The sequence below is a fragment of the Epinephelus fuscoguttatus genome, linkage group LG11 (assembly GCF_011397635.1).
Source record: "Epinephelus fuscoguttatus linkage group LG11, E.fuscoguttatus.final_Chr_v1".
Lineage (NCBI taxonomy): Eukaryota > Metazoa > Chordata > Actinopteri > Perciformes > Serranidae > Epinephelus > Epinephelus fuscoguttatus.
Genome location: NC_064762.1, coordinates 6,103,808 through 6,123,379, shown reverse-complemented (window position 1 = coordinate 6,123,379; position 19,572 = coordinate 6,103,808). Strand labels below are relative to the sequence as shown.

The window sequence follows — 19,572 nt, the reverse complement described above, 5'->3', positions numbered from 1 at the left end:
TAGGCAGTCCTGATGGGACAAAGAGATTATCTGGGTGGTTTGACACAGTGGCGGAGCAGTGGTTCTACCTGGCAATCGTCTAGGCACGTCACTGATGGCAGGCAGGCCCGTGCCTCGGCTGGAGGAGAGGGGGGTGGTGGAGTGGACTGAGGGGGACGCCATTGGACTCAGGTAGGACGGGTACGTCTGTTCATACGACCAAGGAGGAGAGGACTGGGACTGACGAGGGTCTGATGGGGAGAAGAGAAGCGAGGCAAGGAAAGGAGGAAGGAGAAAAACAGCCCAGACAGACATACAAAGAGAAAAAGACAGACAGGGAAAGAAAGAAAGAATAATTATCAGAGGCCCATCAGCTGGTTCAAATGCTCTGCTTTTTTTCTTTGTATAATGGGTAGCAAATTGACAATAACATTCTCAACAACTGTGGACATTATTAGTGTCTGTTTCTCTGTGCTTAGGTTTGGAGGTAAGTATCAGTTGGCTGCGTTATGCAACATCCTCCATAATGACACATCTAATGTTTACCTTCGAAGAGAAGATCTTCCTGTTTGCCTTATAAAACATTGTGCTTGCAGCTGAGGCACAGAGAGCCTTGCTGGCACACACCCAGGGTGTAAACACACCAGCACACAACCAAAAAAATAAAAGCCGCACACACACTTTACTGTGTGTGTCTGTGCTGCAAAACTACTGTAGAGCATCAAAGTTGGTCTATAATGGATTGTATACGAGCTATTTTTATGTGTTATGATGAAGTGTCTAATTCAGTGATTCCCAACCAGGGCACTTGCCAGGGGATGTGTAGAAAAACTGTAGACTTGTTTTGCTTATCTGAAGTAACAAGATTTGATTTTTTTATATCCACATACTGAGTGAGCTGTAATTCCTGAACACAATGTGTTGCCAAAATGTGTGAAAAGTTGTTAGCAAGCCAACAAAAGAACGGTTAGCTAAAAGTAACAGATAAGAGACTAAATAGTTCACTTAAAGTGGTGGATAAACAGTTGAAAGAGTTAGCTACAAAGAACAGAAAAACAGTTTAAATAGTTCGCTAAAGGTAATGGGAAAATAGTTGAAATAGTTAGCTAAAAGTAACAGACAAACAGTTGAGATAGTTAGCTAAAAGTATTGTAAAACAGTTGCAATAGTCGGCTTAAAGTAGTGGATAAACAGTTGAAATAGTGAGCTAAAAGTAACAGATAAACAGTTGGAAAAAGTTAGCTAAAAGTAACTGAAAAACAGTTGAAATAGTGAGGTAAAAGTAATGGAAAAACAGTTGGAAAAAGTTAGCTAAAAGTAACCGAAAAACAGTTGAAAGACTTAGCTAAAAAACAAAACAAAACAGGAAAACAGTTGAAATAGCTAGCTATAAGTAACAGGAAAAGAGTTGAAATAGTTAGCTAAAAGTAACCGAAAAACAGTTGAAAGACTTAGCTAAAAAAACAGGAAAACAGTTGAAATAGTTAGCTAAAAGTAACCGAAAAAAAGTTGAAAGAGTTAGCTAAAAGTAACGGATAAACAGCTGAAATAGTTAGCTAGAAGTAACGGAAAAACAGTTGAAAGAGTTAGCTAACAGTAACAGGAAAACAATTGAAATAGTTAGCTAAAAGTAATGGAAAAACAGTTGAAAGAGTTAGTTAAAAGTAACCGAAAAACAGGCAACATAGCTGCCTTAAGGCAATGGATAAAAAAGTGAGAAAGCCCAAAGTAACACATTAACAGTTGAAATACTTAGTTTAAAGTATTGGAAAAACAGTTTAAAAATAGTTAGCTAAAAGTAACAGAAAGACAGGTGAAACAGTTAGCAAAAAGTAACGGAGAGACAGGTGAAGCAGCAAAAAATAATGGAAAGACAGTTAAAACAGTTAGCTTAAAATATTGGAAAAACAGTTTAAAAATAGTTAGCTAACAGTAATGGAAAGACAGTTGAAATGGTTCACTTTAACAAGTAGAAAACAGTTTTAATAGTTAGAGTAAAGGAAAACCAGTTGAAACAGTTAGCAAAAAGCTAACAAAAGACAGTTGAAATATTTAGCTAAAAGAAACAGATAAATAAAATAATTGGTTATAAGTAATGGAATTACAGTTAAAATATGAATGGATGAAATGATGGATGAACAGTTGACAAAGTTAGTAAAGGATAAACAGTTAAAATAGCTGAAAAGGATGGATAAAGGGTTAAAGCGGCTTTAAGTAAGGAATAAAGGCTAAACATCCAGCTGCCACTTCAAGTGGTTCATAGTAAGAACGCAAACACAACTAAACCAACCTCATAACTGTTCAACTGTATGAAGACATTAAACGCTTTTATATAATTAATAGCCTGAAATAATTTCCAGATTAAAATCAATTTAAACAAACAAATGTGGAATATGACGGATGGTGCAGATGAAAGGGTACTTGGGTTCATGTGATGGGGCTGTGGGGGTACGTTAGACAGAAAAGGTTGGGAACCACCTCTCGGATATAAAGTTCAAGATTCACCTCAAAATATTTAGACTTGAGAAGCAGTTTGCTGACATGCAATTAATATCCAATCCAGTGTATGATACTCTCCGCGCGCCGCCACACTGCTACGCTGTTTAACCATCCCTCAAATGATCCTCTAAGTAACACTACAAAGCCATGCCAGAGAGTAACTAAGAGCTAAATGACGACCTGTGATGAGCCTCCAGAGGTGTGGGTGATCAGGTAGCAGCCATCCCGAACCGTGACAGATGGTGTTACCTTCTAGGATGTAGATAGTGACGGAGTAGAGAAAGACAGACGATCTCATACTGCACGAGGCATTCTGTTCTGCTCTGTGGTCCCATCAGGACACACACGTGGCTCCAGTCGGGGTTTGATATTTCACCTTACATATAGTAAATGCTGCTTAGTTTGTGACTCAGTTCATGACTCAGCTCATTCAGTGATATCCTTTAGGTCACTGTTCAGATGTGTGGGGCATATCAGATGTACCTATGTCTTCAGTGAATGCTATATTTAGATTTGCTTGGCAGTTTGGGTGTTATATACAATGTGAAAAACATATAAATGTCTAATCTTTGAATGCAAACAGAAACTGTAAGGATGGGTTATCTGTCTGAAATGAATATTATTAAGAATATTTACTGATAGAAATGTAAAAATCACAATAAGGCAAATGCATAATGACACACACAATAATCATGTTCAAAGTAATAAAGTGTGTTCCACTGTTTTGTATTAGATCAGACAAAACTCTTAACACATGTAATGGTGACTCATTTTGTTATGTTTTAACCCTTTGTATTCTGCAGTAGAAATGGTCCGCCACTGCCTACATTGGTATTTTTGCTTATTGTGATGTCATTAATTGAAGTATCTTTAAATGCTTCATATCTCTAGAATCTGTACAACCTAAGCTAATAGGTTATGTATGTTAATAAACCGGCGATCATTGATTAAAGTATTTAAATACTGTGATTACTAAAAAATAATTAAAAAATCAGATGTTTGTTCATCAAATTTTACAAAATAAAAACTCAAAACATACTGATTCAAACAATTTCTAAATGTAGAAACATTAAGAAAAATATTTCTTGACACTCCATAAGTTTTTTGAACCAAGTACATTATTTAGCTTTTGGAATATACTCAATTTATGAGCCAAAAGTGTCGTAAAGGAGTCATCATTCATTCATTCTTTCTGTGCCACAATTTCGCATGGTTTTGCACCACACATAATGTAGCACAATGACGTCACTACGAACATACAATGTGTACAAACAAGATCATGCAAACAGCCGTCTGCAGGATGTCCACTTTCAAAGTTTGAAAATGTTGATATGTAGTGAATGATTGCCACACCTTAAATTAAAGTCTTGAACACAACAGACTTCACAAACAAAAATTAAAGCCCAAAATTATTTATATGCTGAATAAAAAAGTATTCATAGTTCAGTACAGGGAAATAAGGCACTGGTATCATTTTATGGTATGACACCTCTGATATGTGACAAACACCTTGAAATACACTTCAAAGGTTGTGCAGTAGAAAGATCTTACATTTTTAACTTGTTTTAACGACACAAGACTTGAATCAATGACCGTGTAATCCTGAGGGATCTTTTCACAGGGCGGTCAGAGGTCAAGATCAGCCACAGGACAGTAAGATACGCTGCTCTATGGCACTTCACGAGGGTGGCGCTTGCTGTTATGATGTTATCAGGTGCTCACCTGTTATCTGTGTCTGCCCCTGTGGGTTGAAGGAGTTGGCCCCTGTGTTGAGAGTTGGCCGGGGGCCTTGAGTTGGAACAGCCACCCTCACCCTCATCCTCTCCAGCTCACTAAGGCGGTCTGAGAAGAGACCAGTCTTGGGAGGGTCCTCCAGTTTCTGACGATGTCCTGTGGACACACCAGAACAGTGTTTTATTGGTAAGGAGGTTTCAGGCTGCAGTTAAAAAATAATTTTATTTGCTATCAGTTTTAATAACTGCTGTGATGCTGCATGTAAACCATATTATCATCAGCATAAGATGAAGCTGACAGCTGATTTATGATCTCATTTTATTTGTTTGTTCTCCTGGCATGCAGTTTGTCAGTTATTCTCGATAATGTACAGTTCAGTGACTCAGCTCCTGTGTGCCATGCCTAACTTGGTAAATATAGTTTGTGCTCCTAAACAAAGAGGAGGTAAAGAGAGGCCATTTGAGAATGGGATGCTACATCCTGCTTATTAAAAAAGGCTCAGGCAATTATCTCATATCACCGCACCTGAGAGAAAAGGAGAGAGTTAAGATAGGGAGAGTGAGAAGTTGCATGTATGTTTAGTTTTAACCTGAGGCTTCTTCCTCAGGTAAACACGAGCTCTCACGCCATCGCCCCATTATCCCCACAGGAGTCGTAACTTATGCCAAATACAGTATATTATATCTTTCCCTGCATTCCTCTGCCAATACTTTTACACCCTTTATATCCCTGATTTTATTCTCATCACTCTCTCAGGCTGGTAACTCGAGACCCCTTCGATATACAAACACAGTACGTGCACACTGCAAACACATAAATCGTGCACACAAACACAAGACAATGTGTCACTTTCTCTGTCTGCGCCGGCCCATCTCGATCCCAGCAGCTTTATCTGCCCTGTAGTGGGAACCACAGCAAAACCTGCCCAGAGGCCCAGGTGTAGACTAGTTTAGAAAAGGTGGGGTAGAAAGAGAGGCCTGTGCACACACACAGTCCTTTTTATCACTGACACAGGTCTGTGTCAGTGCGTCTGTCTGGTCTCGCACTAGCTCTCCTGTAAAGGCGGTAAAGTAAATATCAAACAGAGGAGAGTAGAAACTCCTGCTGTGCTTGGCAGAGCTCCAGTTGGCTCAGGCAGAAACAACGAGCTACTTCAGAATCCTGCCCAACCTGCCTGCTGCCTGGGCTGGGAACAAAGGCCTGGCACTGCACCTATAGGACCGCGTGGGTGTTATGGATGGAGATGTTCAGAAAAATCACCATTACAGAGATCAAAGACCGCAGAAAATTGCCTCACCGGGGGTCCTTGTGGACTAATGGTCTAACATGTGTAGTAATGACCCCCTGGCTCAGGAGCTTTGTTGCATTTCACCCCTCCTCTCCCTCTCCTCTCTCTGCAGATTTTATGTCAATTGTGCCATCAAATAAATACCAAATGACAACAAAATAATATTTTAAAAACTGCCTCATCCTCTGCGGAGCATTTTTCCACTACTGCAAGTCTGAAAAAAAAAATATTTCAAGCCACAGAAATGCGTTTATAAACTATCTGACTCTTCACAACAAATTAATTTATTCTGGAACAACTGTTTGGAATTCTGCTCTGCAACGAGTTGGGAATGGCGCGAGTGAAAACACAGCCAGTGACAGTCAGACAGACCATGATCTTTATTACAATGACGTTACCGGACTGGCATCATCCAGTTCAAAATAAACAGACATCATCCGCTTCTTTACATAGTTGCTTTGGAACGCGACTAATATCGGCTACTTGAAAACCTCAGCTTATTGAAGTTGGTTTTTTTTGCTTTATAACATAATTCATGGCCATATTTCATTAATAATATTTCTCCCTCGTTCCTGCGGATAATTTGTGCCTCTCGCTGGCATTCCTCATCTCTCTGTGCAAGCTGTGCCCAGTCAATCATAGCGTTTCCATTTTCAACAGACCGAATTTCTATTCTAAAAAAGCCTCAGGACACAGTGCGGGCTTTGTGCACAGCCCGTCTCCTAGTGATGGGAATAAATAGCAATGGGAGACCGAGGGAGATGAGGGGAGACAGAGGGGGACAGACACGAGGGGGGGAGGAGGCACATGGAGAGGAAGAGACCCCGATGACCAGTAAATTAAGAGCACTGGATGGGTCTGAACCAGTCGGGAGACACAGGCTCTGTGAAGAGTGCTGAGCACACAGCACGGCGAATGGTGAAATAGTTAGAGAGGGTTTAGGATTTCGACATCTTGGAGGAAGATCCCAAAATACAGATGGATATTTACGCGTATATTTAAGGAGATATAGACGAGTCTGATCTGCATGACAAGCCAGCTCTCCGTCCCCAGTAACTTGAACTTCTCAGCTTCCACCCTGGACCACGATATTGTTCAGAAACCTAAGGATGCAGCCCAGTTTAAAGGAAACCAATGTATATTTTCTCCTATAGGAATGCAGCATGTCAACCACCACATTAAGGTCCAATTTACACTCCAAACAGCCAGACCTCAAGTCCATTAGTTTAGCCTGCCTTGACAGTAAATACAGTTCTTCATGAGTTAATTACACCTTTTAGACGACAACTGTTGCCAAACACAAGACGTCTCAGCTGTTTTATCGGAACCCTAGCAGGGCGGAGGAATGAGCCGGGGGTATTTAAAGGAGCGGGAAAGGCGGATGATTTCACTGCCGTAGGGAAAGTCCCTGAGATTCCCATCATCCCTGTGAAAACAGCGGAGATTTTCGATAGCGCCTGCCACTTCCCTGCCCAGCCAGCGGCCGGAAACATGGACAGATTCAGACCAGATGTGAGCGACTTACATACACACATACACACACACACAAAAACACACACATGCAAGAATGAACGTATGCAGGCACACGTCTGCGCATGCAATCATGCACATTTGGACGCATGCATCATGCATACACCCTTACAGAAGCACATACAGTGCAGGCTCACCCATGCACACACACACACACACACACACACACACACACACACACACACACACTGAAAAAGATTAGCAATGATTAGATAACACCTCTATAGATAGTATCTCTAATCACACAGTTGCACACTGATCCTAGAATAGTATTATTTCAGCCGTCCAAGAGACATAAGTCTGGATTCAACTCGCCCCTGCTGATCTGATAACAGTTAGTAAGAGCAAGTAGGCAAACAGAATATAAGTCCTCTGTAATTAATGGCTGCATTAGATTGGATCTGAGTCTGAGCACCGAGATCTCTGACGAATAGTCAAATGTTCCCTCATACGTCCTGGCTGAAAATATGCCTCAAATAACCACTTTTTTTTAAGCTCAGGAACAGTTTGCACTGAGATCTTTTTAAGACAGAGGTACTAATGTTTTCTGGGATTGACCCTGTATCCCAGTAGTCCTGACAAATAACTGAAAAACAATAAAATGTCCTTTTTTTCACCACAACTAAAATAACAAGAATAATATGTAGGAGTTTTGCGATATACCGATATTGACAGTAACTGTGATATTTAAAAATAAAATAATGATATCATGTTTACAACACACATATAATAATATCGTAGAAATAATCCAGCACCTTTTAAATCATTTTGGTCCCTCCCCCAGTGCCATCTGGTTGCCTTTTCATTGTCCAGTAAGTATAACTTTTTCATGCTTTTGTACAGTTATTGTTAAAGACTCTCTCTAGATGTATTTTTGAGTCTAATTAATTTGCCAAAAAAGAGACAAATAAACAACAATAAACAATTTAAAGATTCATTTGACTGATTGCACTTTTTCCCCCAAATATAAAAACATAACATTGCACCATGTGTCTGAATTCAACACTGACGCTATGACACTTGCAGCTCTTTCTAACCAAACCTGTCAGTATGCTAACAGTTAGCTGTCATGCCGAAAAGAAAGTCAGACTTTTCAAAAGGCTTCAGGAGGCTTACTCCGAAAAGTAAACTCCGAATTTGTGAACCCGATACAAAAGGTCATATTGGGATAGCCAAACAGAAACAACGGCTCCAAGTGGGAAGTAGCACCGATGCGACCCACATCAGAGGGGAAAACGCAGATGACAGCCATCTGAAACGGACAGCTCAGGACCTTTGTCTACTGTGTGGTTAAACACGACCAGAGCTTTTGATACATGAGCTGTACAGCTGGTCATGTGTGTTACAGTGTTATTATGCAGTTTTCAAATGATAGTTTTGGTGGATTTTGGGAGACAAAGCATGATTTTTTTGTCTGCTGAGGCGCTTTTCATCGTGTTTAAAGGTGTGCTTGGTGTAAGCGATGAAATAATGATAATGAGCTCAACCTCAATTCTGAGGCTCTTCTGTAAATAGTTTGCTACGATAGAACAAATCTAGCAACTTTGAATAAACCTATATCACTTTTAGGCTTAAAACAACAACTTCCAGTTAGGTCTCATCCATTTCCTGTTGCAAATAATTTAGTTGGTTGAATAGATATAGATAACGGTGTACTCGCTCATCCCTCACAAACACCTGTGATTACTCATTTGAAAATACGGCCACATTAACAATGCACAAAATTTCGCTCCAAGTGCTAAAAAAATATAAAGGTATGGTTTTTGCTGAGAGTTAGATGAAAAGATTGATACCATTTTTATGTCAGTATGGCAAATTTAAAGCCACAGTCAGCAGCAGGCTTAGCTTAGAATAAGGAGAGGAAACAGGGAGAAACAATTAGTCTGGCTCTGACTAAAGGTAATAAAATTAGTCACAAACAAAATATAAAGTATCAATAAAGCCCTTCTCCCACTGGACAAAAAACCCACTAACACCCGCTAACATCTGGCTTTTGTCTTAAATGTGAAAGGTTACAATCGGCATTCACTACCCGGACAAATGACTCTGCTGTAGTCACGGGTGTTTGTTGGCTCCAGGTCTGATCAGCTATGATCGTCAGTGATAGAAATACTGAGTGGACATGCTAATGTTCTAGCACAATGCAGTGACACACTGCCACAATATACTCTTTATCCAAGCAGCGCTCCAGTATCGTTCCAAATTAGTCAGCACCGAGTTTGAAGAAGAAACTGTGTCAGTGACAGATAGATGTATATAGAAAAACTAACTAACATTTTCACTGACCTCCATGATGCTTTCTACTGTTTACTAACCCTGCTTTGGTGGAAACCAGGATATATGAGCTTTAGATTTGCCAATAGATGGATTTTGTTACATTCGGACAGAGCCAAGCTGGCCGTTTTCCCATTTTTTTTGTCTGTTTTGCTACCCTAAGCTAACGTCTCCTGGCAGTAACTTCATATTTACTGTACAGGCTGAAGAGTGAAATCGATTCTCAGTTCTCAGCGAGAAAAATGTTTCCAAAATGTCGATTAATTCCTTTAAATACCCCCGTTCCCCTGCCGACCCGCCAACACATCAAGTTTCGGCTATCACTACAGACACATCACTTGGAAATTCTCCTGCCTGCAGCCTGACTAAGTAACATGTGAGGAAAAAGCGGCACGCCAGAAAATCCTGAATAAATGGGATAATTTATAAATTTGGTGTCACGTCATGCCCTCTAAGCCCTTCAGGCTGGTTTATGATCACTGGGTGAGCTTGGATGAATGTATCTTTGGGGCTGATTCAGAAAAACCCCCATGCTCGTGGAGCCTGGGTTGAATCAGCCCGTCTGTGTTTGTGTGTGTATGTGTGTGTCAGTCATCTCGCAGTGGAACAGCCAGTAAAGTCGATGAATGAATACACTGGGTCCATATTTCACTTTTTTATTTGGAGCCCTCACAGTGGCCATGTTGTTTTTGTGAGCGGTCAGAAACAATGAATTATTTCAGGTGGCAATCTGAAACTGGCAGAGCGTGTCTCGAAAGGAAAAGCGCTGAGTGGGTGACAGCCAGACGCCCGTCGACCATGGGGGTCTGGTATAAAGGGAGCAGGAGGGAGGGGAGGAGGAGAGAAAGAGAAGATAATAAAAACAGAATTGGGGGAAAAAGAGAAAAAGGGGAAGAAGTGAAAGAGAGAGGAGGTGCGGGAGATGAGGGAGCGAGTGAAGGAGAGGAGACGGAGAGAAAGGGGGAGCCAGGCTGTCGTGGAGCGCTGCCAGCCGTCTGTGTGGTCCATGCGTTCCAGCCTGGAGGAAGCAAGCCAGGCAAGGGAAGGGCACACACACACATACACACACTTACGTACAACAATTCCCAAAGGCGAAACATTTATTGAACACAAAAACACATTATATACACACTTGTACGATAAGTTTAAAGAGCACACAGACACAGAGTTTGGCTTGTCTGTGCTGCACCTCTCTGCTCACATTTAAGTATTTTGATTCAGAACGGGGGGGGGGGGGCAAATCCCTCTTGAGATGGTTTTTACTGCAGCGTGGGGCCAACAAACTCTGGACACTCTTTCATAATCTTTATCTCTTTTTATGATTCACTTTCTGCCTCCCCTTCTCACTCTCCGCTCTGCTGTCTTCCTCTGTGTCTCCCCCTCCCACTGAATGATTTTGTGTTTTGCGTTGTAAAGGCCTTGGCACCTCTTCAAGGGACTTCATAAGACATTCAACTGACTGACTGCCTCTGGAAAAGCCTGCAGTCTGTTTTTTTCTCCCCTCTCTCTTTTTCCCCTCCTCCCTCCCTCTTTTCATTCCTTTTCCTGCTGATGTTTGGGTGAGTTTTATTTGTCCGGCTCCCATTGTTAAAAGCTGTTTCGAGTAAGGCAGCAGCAGATAGGTGTGGGTGTGCATCTGTCTGCGAGGGAGAAAGGAGTATTGAGATGTCTTAAATCCTCCTTAAGTACTTGGAGGCTGTGAAAAAGTACATTCTATTTTTTCGTTCATGTTGCTTGAGGCAGTCACTGACAAGGCACGATAATCCAGAAACATAAAGGGCCTCATATTTGTGTACATAATTCAAATGAAAGCTGGCTGACATAATCTAAATAAGTGTGGTACGATAATTAACATCTGTGAGGATCTTACAATTAGCACTGAGCATAAATGGCTGTTGTCAGAAACAAAGCCCAGGCCTTATGCAGCAGGTAATAGTACCCTGCCGCTGCATGTAATGGCATGTGTGTGTGATGACACTGTTCTGAGGCCTGTTGGTGTCGTCATGACAGACATGTTAATGAAGCGTCTCACTTACTCATACTTTTTCCAGTGTAGCAGCACTGAAGGTGGTAGTATATTTTAAGAGCGTAAAAGGGGCGTAGCCTAGCAACCACTACTATAAGGTTGTTAAGGTGTGTGGGTGTTTGTTTGAGTGCATTTGAGTTCGTATGGGTGTTAGTGCTGCATTTAATAAGGTGGATCATGCATCATCATCTACCGCTGATCTCACGTGTGGTGTGCCACAAGGCTCAGTTTTAGGTCCACTACTGTTTTCTGTTTACATGCATCGTTTTAGGGACATTATTTCCACATTACAATAATTCACAAATTAAAAAAAGCAAAAATAATTGTAATATTAAAGGAATACTTTACCCTCCAAATGATCATTTTTCTATCAATTATTCAGCCAGGTTATGTTGAATATAGGACGAAGACTTTTCTTGCATGCCTCTACAGTGACCCAAGAATCCAAAAAGAAAATTCTGATGCTTTAAAGTCATAGGGGTCCATGTGTAACAACAGCAAACTACATCAAAACATCTGTTGACAACCTTTTACACAACTTGTGCAGTACAATCCAAGTCTCATTTATCCAGTTGTATGCTCCGTACTTCACAGCATGAACACCGCAGGTACGCTACTCGTCCTTCTGTGAGACTGTTTAAGCTGAAGTGTTTTTAATAGTAACGTTTTAGCAAAAATGCATGAATGAGACTTGGATTACACTGCATGAGTTGTGTCAGGGTCTGTAATCTGATGTTTTGGTATAGATTTGCTACTGTTAACGCCAAACCCTAGGACTTCAATTCATCAAGAATCCCCGAGAGAAACAAAGTTAACTTCCTGAATTCAACATAACATGTGGTAAGTAACTGATATACAAACGGTCATTTGGGGGGCTTCAGTATTCCTCTGCATTTTGTTTTTATGTGGATGACATCCAGCTGTATGTGTCAATAACACTTAGCCATAATAGCAATCTTGTCATTCTTATTAACTCCCCTGATGAGCTGGATATTCAACATTTATTTGCGGCTAAATGAAAATAAATTTAAGATCATTTTATTCAGTGTTAACAACTTCATTCTGCTCATCCATAACAACCATAGCAGTCTGTCAGTAAATGGCTAGAAGTCTGGGAGTCATCTGTTTTGATGCTCAAGTGAAGAGGGTTGCATTGTTCTGCTCACTTTAAAGTCATATCCAGAATAAGATCATTTGTATCTTCTGCTGACCTTGAGAAAGTTATCAGCTGCTTTAATTCTATTCCATTCGGACTACTTTAACTCACTTTATTCATGTTCAAGAGTTCTGTCTCTCAACTGTAGTTGGTTCAAAGCAGGGCAGCAAGGACCCTAACAGATTCAAAGAAGTGTGATCATATCATAAGGCCGAGCTCCAAAATACATCTGTCAACTCCTGACCCCTTGAGCTGGACCAAAGCCTGAGATTCTCTGGCAAGAGTCTCTTGGCTGTCCCTAGGTTCTCAGGTTAGTAGCTGGAGGTGACAGAGCCTTCGCTGAGGGGGCATCTCTGGCTTTGAGAACCTTTGCCAGAGAATCTCAGGCTTGCTACCACTATGGCTGCCTTCAAATGGGGTTGTGTTTAGCATGTTCACAAGAAGAGCCCATATAAACGCCCCCCTTGGAGCTTTTGTGAAGGCTCCAAGTTCATGAGTTGTGACACGTTTGCTGAAGTTTCAGAAATGGCCATGGAAGTTAATTTGTTGGCGGATGGTAAGTAAATATGTTGTCATTTTAGTCATATAGAGTTTTTCTTCCTAATCTTATAATAACTCTGAGGAAAACATATTTCCAAGGCCTCAAGTTTTTCCTCTGTCATTACGCCTTTGCATTTCCTGCATTATGTTAGCGTGCTAAATTGTTAGCCTCGGTGGCTTATAGGCGCCGACAGTAGCATCCATGTTGCCATTGCCTGACAGTGGTGTTCTCATGACTTAACCACTTGAACACCAAGCATATTGTGTACACGACTTCCCATGTCTCAACCACAAGCTAACAAGTTGCACTTTAAGGCAGCATTAATCAACTTTGTCTCCGTCCCTTCACATGCATTTAAATGCTAAGAATTTCCAGCCTGCCGTTAGCCATGTTAACATCTAGTGTGAGTTACTTTATATATTATTATTTCATCCCTGTTATAGGTATACAGACAGTCCTATTTTTGCCCTGTGAAGCACTTTGTAGCTTGTTTTGAAAAATGCCATACAAATAAAGGTATCCTCATTATTAAAGCTGTTACTGTGAATGTATACAGAGGCATATCTGCAAGTATTGTGCATATGTGTGTGAGTGCGAGTATGTGCGTGTGTCGCAGGAAGAGTTTGGCTTGGCAGACAGGTCTCCTGAACCACTAATATTGTCTGCAGGCCTGTAAGTAACCAGGGCCTCTCCACCAGACTTGTTAACACCCTGACCAAAATCGAACCAAAACACGACCCTGTCCCCAAGCCCAGAACCCCCCAGACCCGGCGGCTTCAAACAGCAGAGAGCAGAGACGGGCCTGACCGCTAACCTCCACCGCTGACACACAACACACACACACACACACGCTTATACTCAGTTATGCACAGAAACCACTGCAATATGCCACAGCAAGACACAGTACGTGTGACGCCACAATGGTTTTTGTCACCTCCTATGTTTGTCTGTCATCAATTAACTATAATGAGAACAGTGGGTTTGGACAGAAAACCTAGTATATTGTGTTATTATGGCTCAGCTATTATCACTCAGGAAGTTTGTCTCAGCTGGCCGCAGCCACCGTCAGGAGCAGCTGAAAGGAGACAGAACCACCTATAAAAGCATACTGGTTTAAACAACCACTCCCTGTCTATTAGCTCAAAATGACATTTAATGAGGCCTATTAGCTCTGCTCCAAATCAGCACTGTGGCTACACTAGACTAATGACACCAATAACACACACTCTCTCAGCAAAATCTGTCATGTGGGTCCACACATGTAGACGCAGGCACTCGGGGACACGTACATGTATTTGCAGTCATATCTACATGAACAAACAGGCTTTACGCTCAAACACACACAGACACATACATGTGCACACGCTCGCTGAGCTGTTGGTGCAGTGGCAAACCACAGGGTAACCAAGAGCTGTCAAGCGATTAAGCACAATGCGAGCCACAGAAACCGAGTTAGCCTCCCGCTAATAACACAGTGGCCAGAGGGACCTGACTAACCACTTACCATACCCACACATACACACACACTCACTGTAACCTCTGAGGAAAATCATACCACAGATCTTTAAAGTAGGCCTCACTGATATTCGTCACTCCGACCACGCAATTAATTAGCTCGAGCTTAGCGCCACGGCTCAGAGATATGAGGCCGTTCGTTCGCGGGTGGTCCCGCTTTATCCCCCCGCTGATATTAGATGAGGAACCGCTGGGGAAATGACATCCCTCAGGAAGACTCATATGGCTACCATAAGGCTCATCAAACACGCCGACACAAAATGTCCTTCCTGTATGAGACACCCACAACCAGGCAAGTCATTAACAGGGAGCAAAAACTGCTAGCAACATCAGGAAAAGTGTAAAACATAAATAAAAGCATAGAGACTGGTTACTAATTTTAGCTTTTCAGCCCACGTTGACATCCAGTGTTATTGTCAGCTTATTTTCCAGAAACAACACTGCATTTTTTTCACAGAGAAGGACCACAGAGTGCCAGTGTGTGTCAGCCTCAAGACAGCCTACTGTTCTTTCTCTGCGTCTCTGTGCGGACCCCTCCCTGTAGGGGCCCGGTGTACCACAGGCCTCCTAATTACCCACTCGTTTAACACAAAATAGAGCTGTAATGGCCGACAAAGCCCCCCCCCCCCAATGTGTCAATGAAGCGTTCACAGATAGAATCACAGTTCTGGAGACAGCCGGTGCTCTCAGCTCCGAGCCTCTCCGTGCTGAAAACCTGGAGGAGGGGAGGTGCGGTTGAGAGGGCACATGTGTGTTTTGCCACCCTCCGACCTCGGCTTAATGACCCCTGAGAGGGAGACGTGTTCTGGCTGTAGTTTTTGGGTAAATTACACCGCCGCTGCAATTCTGACCACTTAACAGCAAAGTAAAGAAGTTCAGGGGTTACGTATGATGACATACTCTTTATTGCTTAAATTACTGTCCTGAGACTGAAGTCAGAACATGCAGACTTTAACTTTAAAGCTTTGTTTCAGACCACAAATTGAGCAAATAGAAGGGAAAAGTGGATGTAAGTGTAAAGCCTCTTCACAATGCCAGATCCCCTCACCTGATATCAGGTAGCACTGACGCTGTCTGGTTAAGTGACTCAATCTCACTTCACATTACGTCCAAACTTCCAGGAAAGCTTTCTGGGCTCAAATCTAAAACTCTGTTGAGACCAAACTGGGGCTTTTCTAAACAAATTCTGCTCCAGCTCCCATCTGCTCGCCACCAAATAACAGGACTTGTTTGAAAGTCATCTGACGGGGGACAGCAGATGCACAGGAAATGCTTTTGATCAAACAAGATGGCTGGAGAGCGAGGAAGGATGGAGGGGGAAAAAGTGGGTGTGACTGTGAGTACATGTGCGCTTTGACGACAAGCATGTGCCTTTGTTTGAGGGTGCGTGTTGATGAACGCTGAATGTCGAGCGTCTGAGGCATTTTTTGGCACCATGGGCAGGTTTCCTACAACGGAGACTGATGGTGGTACTAATCCTACTGTCTCCTGGCTCCTCTGTGTCTCTCTGTGCCCTGGTGCCATATGTGACGGGGCAGTCGGGTGGGCGGGTTGTTTGTGATGTGATATTGTTCGATGAGACGCCATGAGATGAGAATATGTTTTTTTTTTTGTTGTTTTTTTTATGAATAGGGAGGAGGGTTGGGGAAACAGCTGCATGCCAGACCAGTTGGCACTGACGGCTATAGTAAAGTTTTTTTTTCCTCCTCAGTTGTTTTTATATGGCCCATTAAAATGAGCTGATGCTAGCATTCTGCTACCCAGTGTACCCTCTCAGGAATATTCTGCCTCACTTTTTATTTCTCGTCTTTACTCCCAAACCGTCACATGGGAGGCTGAGCTGCTTTCTCAGAGGTCAACTTAATTAAAAGTCTGTTGATTGCTAATTAACACAATCACAACCTTTTCCAGTAAAACTTTTTTTTTTTTTGTTAATTAACTTGTTTTATAAGCCTGTCACTATTTTAGCTGGGCATTTGCCGCCATTGGCTGAGTGTACAGTCGTCCACACCCACAGCTTCATTAAAGGGGCACTGCACTGATTCTGAGGTTTGGCCACATCCACACTAATATGTCTTTACTTTTAATTTTAAAGGTCCAGTGTTGGATTTTGGGGAATATATTGGCCAAAAAAGAATATAATAAGCATGTTTGCTTTAGTTTATAATGACCTGAAAATAAGAATCATAGTGTTTTTGTTGGCTCAGAATGAGCTATTTATATCCACATAGGGGGCAGATCCTCGTTTACAGAGTCTGCCATGTTGCACTGTCATGTTTCTACAGACAAACCAAACACTAGCTCTTTCCAGTTTAAGCATTTTCACGTTTTCCACTGCTGTTAGCAGCCCCTCCACAACGAGGAAAAGCACAAATTTTTTAAAGTGAAACTACTTTACTCAGTGTCTTTACCAGAGATCACCACAAGAGACCTCTGCGGATAATTCAGCTCCCAGTTAGAACGTACTGAACATCTGGATCTTAAGATACCAGAGTTAAAAAGGTGAGCACATATTAGGAGATACTAAGCTAGTACTCTGATTTGTAATGTAATACTGCTTTATTGAGTGTTTTACCAGTTAAAATCAGCTGGTCCGTTTATTTTGGAGAGGAGGAGACCTCTGGATAATTCGGCTCCCGATAAAAACCTCCTGAACAATTAACATTGAAAGAATTCTAACCGTGAGAAGATCCAGCTGGTTGCAATCTATAATCTTTTTTTTTTAAGATATTTTTTTGGGCATTTTGCCTTTATAGATAGGATAGTCAAGTGTGAAAGGGGGAGAGAGAGAGAGGGGGGATGACATGCAGCAAAGGGCCACAGGCTGGATTCGAACCCAGGCCGCTGCGGCAACAGCCTTGTACATGGGGCGCCTGCTCTGCCACTAAGCCTCCGACGCCCCAGCAATCTGTAATCTTTACTTCTAGATGCCAGTCCTAAATCTTACACACTGTTCCTTTACAACCGGGTTTTAAAACCAAAACAATCTCAGCAGACACAAGTGTTTTAGCACAGTTTCAGAAATAATCTCCGTCCACACCAACCTACCTGAAAACGCATATCACATGATCATTCATGTACACAGGGCATGCACGTGCCGATGTTAACACGAGGCAAATTGCCTGCTCTGCAGTTGGTTGCTTAATTACAGAAAACACTGGCGAAAATGATCAGAGGTTTTTTGTTTTTTTTTTGCGTGAACCGATGACAAGGTGGAACTGTTACTTAAAGTAACATAAGTAACATTATAAGGCGGTCAAGGCAGCCTTATAATGAAAATTGGGAGATCGAGAGTCACTACAAAGAAAATATGGCGACGTATCAGAGCGTCATCTGAGAGCATTATGCATCGCCAGAAGACGCCATGGCAATGTGAAAATAAGGACTGACACAAAAAGGATGAAATGTAGACTTGGCTAGAATGTTTTGGCTTCACAGGTTGTGACTAATAAGACCAAACTGGGAAGCGAATGTGTGTGTCTCCTTCATTGTTTCTAAAAGTTTCTGCCGTCTAGCCTAAACCAAAACCTCGGAGTTTTAAACAAAAATGGGGTCAAAAGCATTTTCAAAGTTCTCCATTTTAGGGCTTTTAAAACGCTGGAGTAGCGTGGACATTAGGCATAAATGTAGCAATAGCTATGCAAAATGAAAGTGTGTAAGAGTGGATGTAGCCTCAGTTTGCGCATCATGAGGTGTGCTACTCAGTCTGTGAAAACAGCTCAGATTAAAATGTTTTCTGGGGCTCTGGAGGAGCTTTGTAGAGTTGTAGTTGTGTCTAATTGATACATGCTATTGCACTGCATTATGGGAAATGTAGGAGCCAGTGCTTGAGGGAGCACAGCGACTAATGGTCAGGACACTTTGGCCTCTGCTTCTTCAATTTTGAACATTCTTTTTCTTGTGAACCCCCGTATTTTTTAAGTGCAACACTTAGTTGCTGGTGTTTAAAGTCAATTAAAAGACGTTGTTTGCTCTTTGTGTAAGCGTAGTCCTATACTGTACTGAGTGTGCGTGCCTTTGTACTCACTCCTGGGCTCACGCGGTCCGTCCACGGTGACCTTTATGGCTCGGTGGTAAGTGGCCACTTGTGGTGGGTTGGTGAATACTGTGATTGTCAGTGTGAAGCTCTTGCCTGTGGTGACATCAAACAACATCAAATGACATACCATCTGCAGAGACAATGACCTGCATTCATCGCTAAACCATCCCCAAGTCACAAGTGTGGTTGTGATCACATAATAGCCAATACAAACTGGAAAAAAATTGGACTTTAAGAGGATTAACGACAGGCAACATTGGCTGTTTGAGAGGGTCTATTTAGGTTTTTTGGCAGAGTCTAAATGGAAGACTGACTAGAGGAGCCAGTATCTTGTTATCCAGACTTTCTCCCTGTCTAACGCAGTGTGAGTGGGCGAGAGGCATTTTAATAGTCACTTCCTTTCTCGATAATCCCCAGCAGTTGCTGCCTTGGGGTTAAGTGCGTGTGTGTATGCTCCTATGTGCACGCAACAGGAACGCTATGAATCAGAGTGCGACAGCCAAGTCAGCAGCAGCAGTAACGTCTGAGGTATGCAGACACGTCACGTAGCCGTGGCTACGCACGGGAAACAGGAAGCAGGGGGCAGGTTGCTGCAGCGACTCATCGGAGCAGCTGTCCATTCAGTCGCAGACACCTACCCGAGCATGTCCACCGCTCTCCTGCTCTGCACTCCGCTTCTGTAAACATGCCTTTTATAGCAGATGATTTGGGGAGATAGCAGAGCACAGATGCAACAGGTGTTGCACATATTTGATGGGACGTGCATGTGGGTGATCTTTGATAAAGTGGGACACCTAGTGCGTCACCTTCCCGCCATCATCGCTGCTGTCATCTGTTACCTGCGATCTAATTCGGGCTTACTGTCGAGGCAACGCTGCTATACGATTAATTCTAATGATGTTATCACAAGTATCTGATTACTCTCTGAATTACCTGTCCTGTCCATCCTTGCTGTCATCGTACTGCGGCACCGTTTCAGCCCTGTGACTAT

General features: G+C 42.3%; 1 protein-coding gene across 3 annotated transcripts in view; it reads right to left on the bottom strand.

The window, feature by feature from the left end:
- runx2b (RUNX family transcription factor 2b) overlaps positions 1 to 19,572 on the bottom strand; it is a 52,571-nt gene that overhangs the window by 5,776 nt on the left and 27,223 nt on the right. For 2 of the 3 annotated variants that reach the window (XM_049590147.1, XM_049590148.1), the window contains 3 exons: positions 18,570 to 18,674; positions 4,201 to 4,368; positions 69 to 230 (listed from right to left, as the gene is read on the bottom strand). In XM_049590147.1, coding sequence (XP_049446104.1) covers positions 69 to 230; positions 4,201 to 4,368; positions 18,570 to 18,674 — 435 coding nt within the window. The remainder of the gene's footprint in view (positions 1 to 68; positions 231 to 4,200; positions 4,369 to 18,569; positions 18,675 to 19,572) is intronic. The other variant, XM_049590149.1, reaches the window with a different exon arrangement.